The sequence below is a fragment of the Typha angustifolia genome, chromosome 8, assembly GCF_048772165.1.
Source record: "Typha angustifolia cultivar Huaian chromosome 8, ASM4877216v1, whole genome shotgun sequence".
Taxonomy (NCBI): Eukaryota; Viridiplantae; Streptophyta; class Magnoliopsida; order Poales; family Typhaceae; genus Typha; species Typha angustifolia.
This window is the reverse complement of record NC_133246.1, coordinates 5,992,682-6,008,207: the sequence shown is the minus strand read 5'-3', so window position 1 is coordinate 6,008,207 and position 15,526 is coordinate 5,992,682. Positions and strand designations below refer to the sequence as shown.

At 34.3% G+C, this 15,526-nt stretch overlaps 1 protein-coding gene across 1 annotated transcript; it reads right to left on the bottom strand.

Annotated features, from left to right (window-relative positions):
- Positions 1-8,799: 8,799 nt before the first annotated feature.
- Positions 8,800-14,140, bottom strand: LOC140764505 (beta-1,2-xylosyltransferase XYXT1-like). Its single transcript, XM_073103102.1, has 8 exons — positions 14,017-14,140; positions 13,808-13,882; positions 11,338-11,394; positions 11,199-11,255; positions 10,809-10,859; positions 10,588-10,695; positions 10,430-10,495; positions 8,800-10,100 (listed from the first exon to the last, which is right to left on the bottom strand). The coding sequence occupies exons 1-8, from the start codon at positions 14,138-14,140 to the stop codon at positions 8,935-8,937; spliced, it is 1,704 nt and encodes a 567-aa protein (XP_072959203.1). The 3' UTR covers positions 8,800-8,934.
- Positions 14,141-15,526: the final 1,386 nt, after the last annotated feature.

Here is a 15,526-nt window from a genome sequence, read left to right as displayed (position 1 = left end):
TCTCATTAATGTCTATAAGAGAAGCTCTAGGCAAACTTTGAGTCTGAATATAAAGATATGTAGAAAAACATACCCAAATGCCCTTTTGACTCTAACTTTGAAGAATGTTAGTATAAGAATATTATTATTCAATTTATTTAAATGATAGTTTCTTTCTCTTTATTTGATGAAAATCAAAATGATTGTAGGCTTACGAGCCTTAAATTTGTATTATAGGCGGTCTAAAGGTTTATAAACCCACATCTATTAAAATATTATTGTTTAGTTTTCAATTTTCCTTCAAGTTTAGAGATTTGTTGGCTTACAAGCATTCATCTTGTAAGCTAACAGTTTTTTTAGGGAGCTTTTGTGCTCGTGCAATTGCAAGCCCGCGTAGCATTTTATTTATGCCTATAAGCTCACATACCATTTTCTTTATGCCTATAAGCCCGCAAAAGGTGGTGACCATTAAGACCAACAGGTATCAACTTCTATGGTCTAAAAATAATATAAACAAAAATATAATTATGTGGTAAATATGAATATGTCCGTCCTGATCACAATCAATATATCAATACCATATGCTCATCATGTTCATATTTAACGTGCACATGTATTAGCAATCTATAATACGTGCATCAATCCGAATTATCATGTCATCAGACTCAAGTTTGCCTAAAGCTTCGCTTATAGGCTATGTCAACACTTTACAATATGATATGTATCATTTCCGACTATCAAATCTTTAACTTAAGCTCACGCAAAGCCACACCATAGGCTACATCAACACTCACACTACACAAACACCCACAAGAGAGGGTAGACCATAACAATAAGAACACCTACCCATCACCTAGCAAAAAGTATGATTGATAGTCTACCACTATAGACTAAGAATCTTAATCATAAGCCTATCACATGAGTCAACATCGCACATCGACATTATCCTTTGAGCCATCGGTTCCACATCATCGCACTACTATACGAAAATTAAAAGTCATCACTCAAGGACGCTCTCACCTTACGTCATTAGGTACCGCGAAGTTTACAGTATCCTATCATTTGCTCTCCAACTTAAACTTTCTAAAGGGTTTGACTCTTATTGATCGATAAATTGCCCATCGACTGATTAAATGACTACCTAATTATCTGAGATCAATAAGCTAGGACTTCGAGCATGCACGCTACTATATAATAATAATATATATCCTCCATCCTAACCCTAGTTTAGGGAGGAGTGGGGTACTATTGAGACGTAAAAATTACTCCCTTCATAATAGTGCATATGTGCCAGTGGCATAATATTATACATCATAAATAATATAATGGAAACACACATGATTATAATGTATTATGTGCTATTATATATAATTATTAAAAGTCATTAAAAAAAATTTACTTCCAATTATCATTACACTAATTATTATCGATTTAAAGTAAAACAAAAAAGGCACATTTAATTAACTTACTTCATTAAATAAGAAAACATGTATAATACTATTTCCTTATACTAATCTATATTAATTCTCCGATAGGACTAATTAATACATATACACCTAGACGACTGACTTAATTGTTAGAATTGATTTAACCAATATTACAATCAACCACGTTAAACTCTAATTAGAGCTAATTCTTTGTTATGAGCAATTAGTATGGGCACTTTTAAGCCACCGTCTAATTTATTGATATTAATTTATAATAATATCAAAAAATTATAATAATAACAATATAATTAATAAAGCTAGTCTCTAAATATGATTAATATTAAGGCTTAAGTTTGACATGATCAATTAATAAAATATTAAAGCAAATAAAACATATTAAAAAATAATTAATCTATTTGGGTTAGCCTAAGGCCTAAAGCAATGGGCAGTATTATAGCTATCCCTAATACCACAAAAACCTCCCAAACTTAGGCCTAAAGCCCTAACCCAACAAAGCCAAGAAAGCCATTTGGGCTAGGTCACAGTCTAACCCAAAACTAACATGGGCTGAACTGCAACCCAATCCATCACCAACCTAGGTTGGACCATAACTTAACCTACCAACGACTTGGGTTGGGTGCAACCCAACCCAAGTCTAAGCTAGGCTGAGCAGCGCAACTCAATCTCACCTTATCCCACCTCCTACCTCACCCTCGACAAAAGACCAATCGAGGAGAAAAAGGGAGGTAGCTGTTGGCGATCACCACAGTTGACAATCGTGCCACACACCTGCTAGCTTCTATCTCCAACCTTGGAAAGAGGCACACGAGACGTTGACTAGAGATGAAGCATGATCATCTTGATAAGAAGAAGCTCAACGATAATAAGGGGAGCAGATCTATGAGGCAATAAAGAGGCCGATGAGAAAACTATGCTAGAAGAATGAGGAGCTCGAGAGGGGTGTGCATGGGTGGCTCTTGTGATGAAAAAACCCCTCCATGTTAGTCCGGAAGGTTGCCAAAAATCACAACCAAGCCATAAGGGCACTGAAGAGCGATACCAAAAGCTTCACCATGCAAACATGGAACTTTCAACCGGTCGAAAAAGGGAGACATTAATGGAACTAGCCAAAAAAAGGTTCACAAGTTAGTGATGAGAGGCTAGCATGTGTAGCCTCAATCGTATTGAGGGTACCAATGATAAGAGGATGACTACACGATACTAGCAAGGTCGACGTGGGGGAGGCATGAGGCCGTCAGCCAGCTAATTTTTCAGCGGGATCGAAAGGAGGAAGGAAAAGGAAGAAGGGGCTAATAACATATTTAAACTTAAATTAAATTGAAAGAGAGTAGAAGACTCATCAACTATATAAACCATGTAGTCAATAGGCTTCGGTAGCACTCCAGTGTGAAGGGAAAAAGAAGGAAAGAATGACGACTGTGGGGTGAGGGAGAAAATAAAAGAGAAAAGAGAAGAATAGAGAAAAGATAGAAGAACAGAGGAAACAGGAGAAAAGAGTAAAGCAGCACACATGCGCTCACTTTAGATTATTTAGTTTAAGGCGTAGCTCGTGGAGAGGTTGTTACGAAGATTGCGTGGCTTGTGGAGAAAAATAGTGGCTAAGGCTTGAAGGTAGAGTTATAGTTTCTAGGCTAAATTTACTCCTAGAAAAATAGACGGCTATAATTAAATAATAAATGTAAGATAATAAATTAACTTAACTTGATATTCATTCCCTAATCATAAATAATCCATGATCACTCTTATTTACAGGAATAGAATCATAGTGGGTTATTTATGATCAGGGAATGAATATCAAGTTCTAATCAAACAAAGGTTAAGCTTGACTCGGACTTATAGGCATAAAGAAAATGGTATGTGAGCTTATAGGCATAAATAAAATGCTACGTGGGCTTGCAATCGGATAGGCACAAAAGCTCCCTAAAGAAACTATTAGCTTACGAGCTGAACGCTTGTAAGCCAACAAATCTCTAAACTTGAAAGAAACCACTATTCTCCAATAACTTGCATACGATGAGCTAAAATATAGAAACCACTATTCTCAAAATGTCTTGGTCCATAGGTGAGAGGGAGTACTAGAATATAAAATATAGAAACCACTATTCTCCAATAACTTGCATACGATGAGCTACCACAAATATGTTTTCCTAAGAGACCATTAACAAACATTCAAATAAGTTTTGGGGGCATTTGAAAAGGTCTGTTTGGGTGTTAGCTTAAAGTGCCAGCAATTTTAGACTCTCAAAATTTAGGATTTGTGATCAGCCAATTTGATACTTACCAATTTAGACTTAAATGATGCCTTGGATAATTTAGACTTTTTGCAGTCTTTTAGTCGATGTGGATTTAGCCAATTTAGATTTGGATCTTTTATAGTTGGACCTAGCTGATTTGAGTGGCCTACGATTTAATTGGAACACTTACCGAGAAATTTGATTCTTTTCAACTTGAGACCTTCTGTCTCAATGTTCAATGTAATTTTGAATCCCTTTGAATTGGAAGCTACCCCACATGATAGTTGATTTCTCTGGATCTCATAAAACTCTTCGTCTCTCGAGTTTTAGCTTCGTTCTCCTAGTGGATTGAGAGTTATTTATTAGTTGATCTAATTTTTACATAGAAAAATCCTTAAACACTTAGGATATAAAATTATGGATCTTATGTAAGATCAAATCAATCATTAAAATCAAACATAGTTATAAGATGGAGTTACAGATGGCTTGTTAATACTCATGACTATATCAGTAAGGTCTAACTCACTCAAACACACAATGTACTGCTTCGTGTGATTAATTCTCAACCCTTAGTGATACTAGAACTTAAGAGAAGGATCTAGTAATAGTAGTTATTGTTTTGTATGATGGCTTCCTATGGCCTTTTAAGCCTCCTAGCTAAAGAGCTTATTAGTTTTTTCATCCACTTGAAAAGAGTCTACATCAACCTTGTCGGACTTCTTCGTTAAGAGAAGATGATCTTTTGATATCATTTCATATTTTCTTTTATATTAGCTTTACCAAAAATCTTCTACTAAGCAAGAGAGGAGATAAAAGAAAAAAAGGAAGAAAAATTTCTAAAATATAATTATATGAAAAGAATGTCCCCTCTCTCTAAACCTATATTATTAGAGTTTAATGGAAGAGAAAATATGAGAAATAAAAAGCGAGGGAGTAGTCAACTAGGGTTAAGAGAACTCCCAAACACCGGTTCTCATAACATGCACTATTGTCATAACATGGAATAAACTTTGATGAATCAATATGTTTTATGAAATATTTATTTTAAACGGACGATTACTTTATAACGAAACCAACTTAATTGAATGATATCTTCATTTAAAATTTTAGGAAATAAGAAACTTTTTCAATATCGTGATTAGCTTTTAAAATTTATTAGAATTTTATAAATCGTATCTAATATTTTATTTATTTTGTTACTCACACTCCGTTTTTGAGGATTTTATAACTAAACACCTCATTTTTCTCTAAAATTCTCATTTAACACCCTGGGTTAATTTAGATGGTATTAAAAAATAAATATATTTTATTATAATATATAAAATAATTTATAAATATTTAAATTACTTATGTTTTCTCAAAGAGGAAGAAAAGAAAAGAGGAGGAATATGTTGTCTTACTGATGAATTACCAATGAACATTTTTGTGCTAAGGCTATGTTCTTTTTCTTTTTCTTGACAACTGATATTATTATTACATTTGCTCGTAAAGCGTACTCTCATACCATGGTTGAGAGAAATCCACCTGAAGAGAGGAGGAGATGGGGCAGTGAGGAGCTGTTGCGATGAGAATAGCGAGCCCTTCCTCCTCCTCTTTCTTTGGGCAAAGGTTGTTACGAAGATTGCGTCAGATCTCCTTGGGGATCGGCCAAGATAAGTCTACTCCTCTGCTTCTGCATTGGCTACTCGGTCATCATCTTCACTGCATAGATACTTTTGACTATTAATTGCGTTACATTTTGTATAGTTTTCATTTTCAATTATTTTCCCCCCAACATTCTTGGGATTTAATTGTTTTGGTAGCATCTTTGTAGTGTCTTTGAGTAGCATTTAGGAAACCAAATATTACATATAATATATTTTTTACCAATTGATGTGAACATATGCAGCAAACTTAGAACCACACTATATTCAATATTCAGTTGTTTAGTTCATATACACATAATATTTTATGCAGAAAAATTTCTATTAACTAAGGATAAGAAACTATGAATCTTTTACCGTGATTAAATGTAATGCACTATCAAGTTAGATACAAGATGCACTTACATAACTATTCCTACCGGTCAACACTCATGACTAACGGTTGGAGTCTTTCTTGCTTTTTAGACCCCCATGATAGACTACTCATGCAACAGATTGTTCAACTCCGAAAGAATCCACAGAGTAAAATCTCTCACGCCTCATTATAATCTCAAGGGCTGATGTAGATAGGTGATTGTAGAAACTCTATGATCTTTTGGATGTAGCTTCCAATGATGAAGATTATTTCAAACCAAAGTGATCTCCTCTCTTCTCTCTTTGTTTCCTAAGGTTGCTTTAGATGTGGAAGAGATCTTTTCGTCCATGTAGAAGTCTTTCCCTTTTATAGTAGAACTAGAAAAGTCTAAAATCACTGTGAAATTTTTAGAGCATTGTTTGAATACAACTTGAACCTCCAAGCTTTAGAAGCTTTTCAAATGGATGCACTTTGTTAAAATCATTTTGAAGGTTCAAATGGCCTTTGAAAGGAGCTATCTAGAAAATGAGTTCGGTTGGATTTGAGTGTTTGAATCAGTCCATTTGAACTTACTTTGGACTCAAGGTTGAAAAAATCGTGATCAGGATCGGGATTGGCTTTTCGGAGAAATGATATGTATTGGTCGGATCGGTCGTCCGATCGGATCAAATTTCTTTTAATTACAAAAATTCTAAATATTATTTAAAAAGACAGAATTTTTTTAAAAATTTAGAGAACATGATAAAAAAAATTATTATTATATACATATGAACCCTGAAAATTAAACAAAAGTACTAACTTACTTAAAAATCAAAACTTTAATGAATACCGAGCTGACTTTTGTAAATCCTTATGGTCATCTTCATCATAATCACCATAAATTTGTAAATAATGATGTCTAAAGTCTGGTGTTCTAAAGAGTAATTGCATCATATCATTCATATTAAATGGATCTTATTGTCTCTAAGATAGATAATAATCGATATGTGAATCTTGTACTTGAGGATACTAAAGAATATACTGAAGATACTAAGGAGGATAGTAACCAGCATATGGATCATGTGATAGTTTCAAACAATAAATACCTGATAAATCATAATCATAAGAAGAAACATTCTAATAACGACGTCGCTGATATGTATATACATCCTCAGTTTTCTATTTTTAATTTCTATGCCTTCTTGAGAAGGGACAATTTCACCATTAAGTGTGAAAAAAATAAATCCCTAGACACACGTATGTATCTAACCTCTAGGCAATGATATTTCTCGTTCGCTTAAGTAAAAGTCGGAAGAAATATTAAAAACAAAAGTAGAGATGAACGCCAAGATTTTAACGTGGAAAAACCCAAAACGGGAAAAAACCACGGATCTAAACTCGGATCAAAACCAATCACTATAATAGTAGCAGTTACAAGACTGACTCACAAAACACCCCGTCGATCCAAACGATTTTGTTTCTCTTAGTCTTGATCGCTAGAACCCACGATTCACTGCTTCTTGTGATTGAAGTCCAATCTCAGTAGCCCTCGAGATTGATCTTTCGTCTAGATCACCCTTAAGACGAAAGATTAAATTCTTGTAGATGAGTGGAACATTGTTAGTTGAAGAATCGATGTAGCCTCAAGAAGTCTCCTTCAATAATATTTCTTCAACTGCCCTAGGTTAGGGCAACACTATCCTTATATATGATCTTCAAGATAGAGACAAATCCGAGTTTTATCCGTACTCATGAACTTCAAGATAGAGCCAACTCCGAGTCTTATCTGTACTCATGATCTTCAAGATAGAGCCAAATCTGAATCTTATCCGTACTCATGAAAGTCCAATATTTTTAAACTTTGTTGGTGCGTTCGAACGGGCTCGAGTGCGTTCGAACGCGACAGCTTGAATTCTTCAGGTTGCGTTCGAACGCGTTTGTGAACGCGGCTCTCTGTCTGTGTGAACGCAGTGCCTACGTTCGAATGCGTTTGTGAACGCGGCTCTCTGTTTGTGTGAACGTAGATTTCGCGTTCGAACTCGTTTGTGAACGCACCGCGTTCGAACGCGTTTGTGAACGCGGTGTGAACTCAACAGCTTTTCTCCAATAACCTTGCAATTCTTCAGACCAGAGATATTCTAGACTTGTGTAAAGCTCATATACATGTAAAAAATACACTTACAATATTTTGTACACAATTGCCAACAAATAAAAACCTAACAAAGTGTATCATCAGGATTATCACTAGCACTAATAGTTATACTATCTCTTATTGTTGAACAACTTATACCAGCCTTTCCTCTAGTCGCGGTCTCTCCTAATGCCTTGTTATCTCTATCATCTAATAATCTATCTTCCGCTTTTCTAATCCATGGAGTCACCTCCAATAGTCACTCTACCCTACTATATGATCGTCCACCACCCTCTAACAACCACTACAACATCACATATTTATCGTTTTGCCCCATATGGACTTTGCTATACTCTTTTAGTTATATATTTTCATCTAGACATCCGATTTAGGTGAAACCAGAGCCATTAGAACTCTATCTCATGAAGCTACCACAATCTATATTTTCATAATTTTCTTACATCCGGATCGGTCTAAATTTAGTCTTTAACATTGGTATCAGAGCTGACTCTTCAACCTTCATTCCTTTTCTAAAGATATCTTCTAATCTAGCCACCTGATCTGTGAGAAATTAGATTCATTAGAAAGATCTTTTCCAGGGCTACAACCTTTGAAAATTTTACATCGATCCAATGAGTAGATCTACCGACAACTCTTTTTAAACTTTCGTATAAATTTCTATTCAGAAACATATTCGAATCAAATTAAACCGGTTCGTATCGGTGGACCGAAACGAAGAGATAACTATGTAGTAGTTACTATGTTTGGGGATTATATGCATATAAGTGAAGATATAATTGTAAATAAATTATCTTTAGGGGTTGTAGATAGAGATGAAGAGTTATTTAAGGTATACAAAACTACTAAGAGGGTTTGAAATTGAGGGGTAAGCGATTGTGGAGAAAATGTCGGAATAAATCACCAGTCGAACCGGTTTTAGGAGTAAATTTTGGAAATTTCCTTTTATACCCTTAATTGGATCAAGGGTCCATTTTTCTCTCATGCTGATTGGCAAAAAGGTAGGTAGTGTACTAAAGAAAAGCTTGTTTATTCACATATTATAAAGAATATTGTTCAGATATAATGCTTTTGTTCTGTAGTTGACTAATTACTTCACTCATCAAGAATCGAGTGGGATACAAATGAATCAAACTATATCTTTGTTCTACTGTTTGATGGACTGAAAAACTTTTTCCAGAACACTTCTGAATCTACCAACATCAAGCTTTACTTTCTGTTCGATTACGTATATTGACCGCAGTAAACCCTGCTCCTTAATTAAGAGTGGGTCCGTAAAAACAGCATGATCTCGTGGATACTTTTCTATCAAAGTGCTCTCTTCCTCTTTAATCTCATAGTCCACGTACCTTATCCCCATATCTGGGGCTGGTTCACCGAAAATATACCTGCATCCCTCTTCCAGCTTGCCCCAAGGGATTATCTGGATTAAAGTTGCATTGGTTGGAAGGAAGAGCATGTTAGTTAATCCAGCCCCATGTACTCCCATCATCACATCGCAAGAGTTAACCACCTGTGCAAACCTTGACAGGTCCTTTGTTTCTTCTGGTCCAGCAGTTATCACTTTGTACCCAACTTTTTTAGCCATTTCTATCACTTCCTTCTCATTTGTCAGTGACCTTGATCCTTTCCTTAGTACTATCAGTAGCCTTGGCTTTCTCCTTGATTGCTTGTTGATACTCTTCGTGTAACTTCTTTTCAACGAGAAGATCGTCCTTAAGAAGTTTCTGAAATCATTGATGGAGTACCCATTTGGAGACTTAGAAGGATCAATACCCAATACTTTATGGCTCTTCAGACCCACATGGATGTGGGGGAAACAATGCACTATATTTTCAGCATCTAAGTTGATGAGTTGATAATCTGAAAGGTGTCGTAGAATCTGTTGGTACTTGTTGATCCACTGCCAGTTAAAGTCAGTCACTAGAAACTGAACCTTTCCATTGTATTGGCGGGAGGTGATGAAGAGGGGGATCACCGCGTCGGTGAAATCATGGAAGAAGTTACCAAGAAATCCGCCTGTGGAAAAGACGACAGCGGGAATGTCATGTTTCACATTGCAACTAGGAATTTGTCCGTTGTCGAACAATGATTTCAGCGTGAGTTCCTTGATGGATTCCATGGTGGTTTTTTCCCATTTCCGTGTATATGGCCTAATTTTCCATGTAGTGTTTTCAGACTGAAGCTGAATTGGTGAAACTTCTATAATGGTTGATGAACTGCCTAGAACCCTGGCATCACCTTCCATGGAGCAAGTGTCTGATCTTATCTGAGTAAAATCACAGATCACTTTGCTCTTTTGAATAGGAACGTCTGCAATGATGAAAAGAATACCATAAGCTTGTTCTGAAAACCAAATTTTTGGTCTCTGGTTGGTCATCTATATAAATGTAATAGCCTAAGATTATTCCTTTTATATCCTCAATTGCTGTGTGGGTGTCATTGTAAACATTTTTTTACTTAAATATTTGCATCTTCTGCTAACTATCTCTAACATATTAGCTTTTAAACTCTGCATCTTTTTATTTTATTTCACATTTAACAAGCCTAGCAATCAATAAGATTGGCTAAGAGTATATTTTCTTTCGCTCTATGTATTCTCTTGATCTTCATTTCTGATATGAATCATTAGCTGAAAGTACCTGAAACTGTGGGATGCTGCTCATGTCTCTCATCTGTAACAGGTGAGAATTGCCTTATTTCAGCATCTGCATAATTTTTTTTTTATAAGTTATTCTGTTCTATTTTTCTTGCATGATAGATAGTATTGACATAAATGTCCGCGGAAATATGCACATACCTACTAATGATTTGTTCTCTTTTAGCTTTTCCTTGAAATAGAGCCCCAGTGATGAGTTTTCTTCTGACTTTCCATTTGTATCAGGGGGTGATGTTGACAACAACAAAGCTGGAATTCATGAACAGATGAATTTGGATATTGATATGCCAGTTGAAAATTTATAGATAGACTGTATAGATAACATCAAGGGTGTTCCTCTTTAACCAAGAGATTGCACCAACCTGTTTCTGTCATATTGCTGTTCTCCTTTCCTTCCTTTGGAACTTCTTCTCCTGCAATATGACTTAACTCTTCCAGTCAAATTTTCTACTTTGTATCGCTTCATAGAACTTCTTTTCTCAGTGCATATATAACTTGATAGAACAGTTATTAATACGCAGTAAATGTATGTTAATCATATACATATATAACTTCATTTCAACATTGTTTCTTTTGTGAATGTGATGGACAAACTGATCTCTTCCTCTTCTACTATGCATCAACACAGGATTGCTTTATAGTTAACACAGGTTTGTTTATGATGGAAGTTTGAATAACAATTTGGTCCTTGAAACATTACTCGACAGCTCTGTAATAATATGTATTACTACTGCTGGAAAGTGCAAAAGTACCTGCATTTGAGTTGTTCTGTTCTTCAAGAGGAAGCAGCCCAGTGGTTGAATTTTTACCTGCAAATCACTCGCTAAGGTAACTTCGTAGTCTTCATATCAAATTGGTACAGATGGTGCAAGTAAGAACATGTACGCAAACCTTCAACTGTCTCATTTTGTCCTTCCTTGATAACAAGAGGTAAATTTGTCTGGTCATCTGCAGCATAATGAATCGTTGAACAGAGTTAGTTTCTGTGACATTAATTTGCATGTGTGTTATAACACTTCCTTCACTTTTCTTCATAGATATATATCATGTAAGGAGCTATAATCCTTCGGATTCAACTTATGATTTAGTGATTGAGTCTTATGATTTAGTAAATATATGTAAAAAAACATCATGAGTTATATTTGAATTAAAATATTCTTAGTATACGTTAGGTTTAGTTAAGCTGGATTGGGTTTGTATAGATTGGCTAAGTATAACTTGGCTTAAGATATTTTCCTAATCTTCTTAGTATAGTTAACTTAACCTAGATATTTAGTTAAGTTTAACTAATAGATTTAACAACGAGTATATTTTTATATATATTTACTAAATTGTAGAGCTCGATTTATAAATACAGTATAAATTATAGTTTTGTCTTAAAAGACAAGGTATCATATGTAAATTTTTCTAAAAAATCAACCGAGCTAGGACGGAGCAATTTAATTCCTTAATGACCTATTGATATTTCAATTAACCTATTATTTGTTTTAATTCATTGATAGTCAAGTAATTGATACATTTTGATGAGTTTAGATTATATTAGATGCTATTACAATTAATGACCACTTTGAAAATATCACAACATGCCACTATATCAGCCAGAAAATAAATTCTTTAATAATTGGAAGACCAGAAAGTGACCATTTATATCTATTTAGATGATAAATAATATTGAAAATTCATTTTTCACGTCCATAAAATGGGAGTTCTTAGGTGCATGAAGGCAAACCTTATCCCTAGAATTTAGAGACACTAACATTTAACATTCTATCTTCTAACGTTTACATCGTTTACAATTAAACAATGGATATGATGGGTGCTTTTATAATTTAATTATAATTGTTGTGCTAATTAGTAAGATTAGATTTTTGTAAACTGAGAATATATATTTTCTATAGTTGATATATACTTCGTTATAATAAAGTACACATAATGGTACATACTAGAGCCTGATATTACCAATTGAAAAATAAAATGCACCTAAGTTGCAAATGGTTGAAGAAGAGGATGGAAGAAAAAGAGAGTATTGAGGGAGTCAATATTCTTCCCTTTTTTATTTAATCTTTGAGATTTTGGCGAAAGGAGGAATATTATCATAAGCTAGGAGAAAAAAAGAAAGGAATTCTAGGTATTTTAGTAGGCGAATAGTTTGAACTAGATGAAATATTCTACTTTTATTTCATTTGCTCAAACGATATTAGTCTTAATCTAATTTAGGATGTCTCGTGCAACTATCTAGTAAATAACATGGTTTTATTTTGCAAATATTGAAAATGCATCATGCAAACTATAAATATGATGAAAGATAGGATGCTAAAATGCAAACTATTCCCAGAATTTGGAATAGGACCCACACAGTATCTATCTGCAGAATGCCCACTTGGGCATCAAATAAAGGCCAGAAAGAATAAGGTTGCGTTCCTAAGTCGATCACGCCAAGCAATGACAAATAAATGTGCCATTCTTTTCTTTTTCTGTGTAGTTCATACGTCTTAGTCGGATAAGTAGCCCGCAATATTTGCTACCACTTTGGTTGCTTTAAAAATGACTATATATGATGTACCATTTTTAAATCTTAATGTAGAATTATACGTGGACTAAGTTGAGGAGATCCTGTCATTAATGTATAATTTTAAATCGTAATAGAGTTAGTAGAAAAGGAATATTAATTCTTTTTTATCTCCTGTTAAAAAATCTTAGTTGATTAGGACTTTTTGGCTGCGGAGTTCCATTTTCAGTTCTCTTTTCTATTGAAATACAAAGATCATTAGGGTAAGTATCTATGGACACATTTAAATGCAATTTACTAACCTCTGTTTAAGACTTATTAAAATGGGTATACCTACTATTTATACAACCATTTAACATTTCCATTGTGTGTATATCCTTCCATGCTCTAACCAACCACCAAAAGAATCCAAACTATTTGCTTAGCCGCCATTGATATGTTTCTTTGTAGTTTTTAGTCTGCGAATGAAGAGGTCCGCATATATATAAACTATTTGCAACGTTGACATTCCATTGTATTTCTCATTCACTTGGTTGCTGGTCCTTAGCCTTCAAAATAAACTCTTAGCTGGAATGATGACGATCTCGCATATTACGAGAAATTTGCATTTTAATTTCTATTTATTGTCTTGCTGAAGATTTTCGATATATCACTGTCACCTTCTTCACCTCTACTTTATTTTTTTTTTCCGAATAATGGTTTTAGTTTATACTCTAAACTTCAGAACATGTCAAATAGTTCTCTTGCAGTTTAATTTGAGCTAAAGTTATTGATTTAAATCATGGAGTTTCTGCGTCGTTCAAAGATATAGAAGATCAAAAGATCAAACATAAAGATGCTTGATTGACTAACCTTGTTGTTTGTGACTGTTGGAATTCTCCATTGTTGAGAAAGGCACGTACGTATTGAAAGAAAGCTGCAATTGCACTGCAGTTTATAACAAGCCAGTTATAATTAACACCTTGTTCGTTGCTGTCTTAATCCAAGAACAAGCAAGTGATCATTAACACCATGGCTGTACTTCTAGGAACTGGAAAGGTTAAGGAAGTTAATGAACTTACGAATGGCCTGCGAATTGGACTTGAGGAGAGTGATTAGTATCGCAGGAACTACGAGGAAACCGATGACGGCGGCATAGCAAAGGTCCCTTGGTTTGATTCTGGCGAAGCTCTCATGTTTCTTCATACCTTATTCTCTCCTCAAGTTCTAGATAGCTTGCAGGTGACTTAGCTTTCTTTGTATATGTAAATGTCTATGCCTTAGGGTAATATATGAGCTAGTCTCACTTGGATACAGTCATCAACCACTTGCTCTAAAAATAGATGCTGACTGAAAGGAGAGAACTAACAACCATTTTCCTTTCACTTGGATACAGTCATCACCTTTCAATAATTTCTCCTTCGCTTTGTTAATTCAATCTCTAACAACGCTGGAAGTTGAGAAGGACTCTATTAAGTTCTGATAAGAAAATTGCATGAAAAGGAAATGGTTTAATTAACTTCGCTTAGTTAATACATTTAAGTTGCAGTATATATAGGGCCAATTGAATGATAATCTATGGAGAGATCTAAATAGTTTTATTCTCTATAGCAAAGAACCTCAACATTGGAGGTTATATTATATATATATATAGACACTTAAGCTTGCAAAATGAATTCTTTGTCATTAGAGTGCATGTCTTTATCTTTCAGTATTATATACTTCTATATGTTGTTGAGAAGCAAGTTTATTTATAAGTTATCATGCCGTATTTTATATTTCTAGATGTTGTTGAAACAAGTTTATTTGTAAATATTTTAAGAGATTGGTATATCCTGCAATAATACAACCAAAAAATTGCAGGTCATAGAAATGTTAACAGCCCACCTATACTGAAAAGATACAAGCGTAGAGGATCACCAGATGATTGATTCAAGTGGTTAATTTAATATTAGGCAATTGAATAACAAACTTCTTAGTCTGGATCTTATTCAGTGAAAGAAATTAAGAAAGAGAGAGATTGGTTGTATTAATCTCACACCTTGTATTGTCTTGAGTCATCACCTATATATACAAGCGTCTCTACTTGATTACAGAAAATTTACAGCTGTACAGAGTATCTAAATATGAAAAATATTTAAATCAAAACAATATATTAGATATATTAACATGGAATGATTCATTATTTAGCTATCATTGATTCTTTATTTATTCTTGTTTTTTCTACAACATCATTATTGCCTAATTCTTCTTAGGCAATTTTGGGTAATCTGTTAATACCAAAAGAGCTTAGTTAATAGCCTACTAAAGGGGAGCGGACGAACATGTAGCTTGTCACGAAGTAATGTGAAGCGAGCAATAGTAAAACTCTTTGTGAATAAATCAGTGCATTGGTCTAAAGTAGAAATATAAGAGATGCAAATATCTTTGTTGAAAACCTTTTCTCTAATGAAGTGATAATCCACTTCGATATGCTTAGTACGAGCATGGTAAACTAGATTAGAGTCAAGTGCAATTGCTCCTATATTGCCGCACCAAATTCTTGGAGTAGTAGGGATGATAACTGGCAAGTCTTTGAGAAGCATCTAAAGC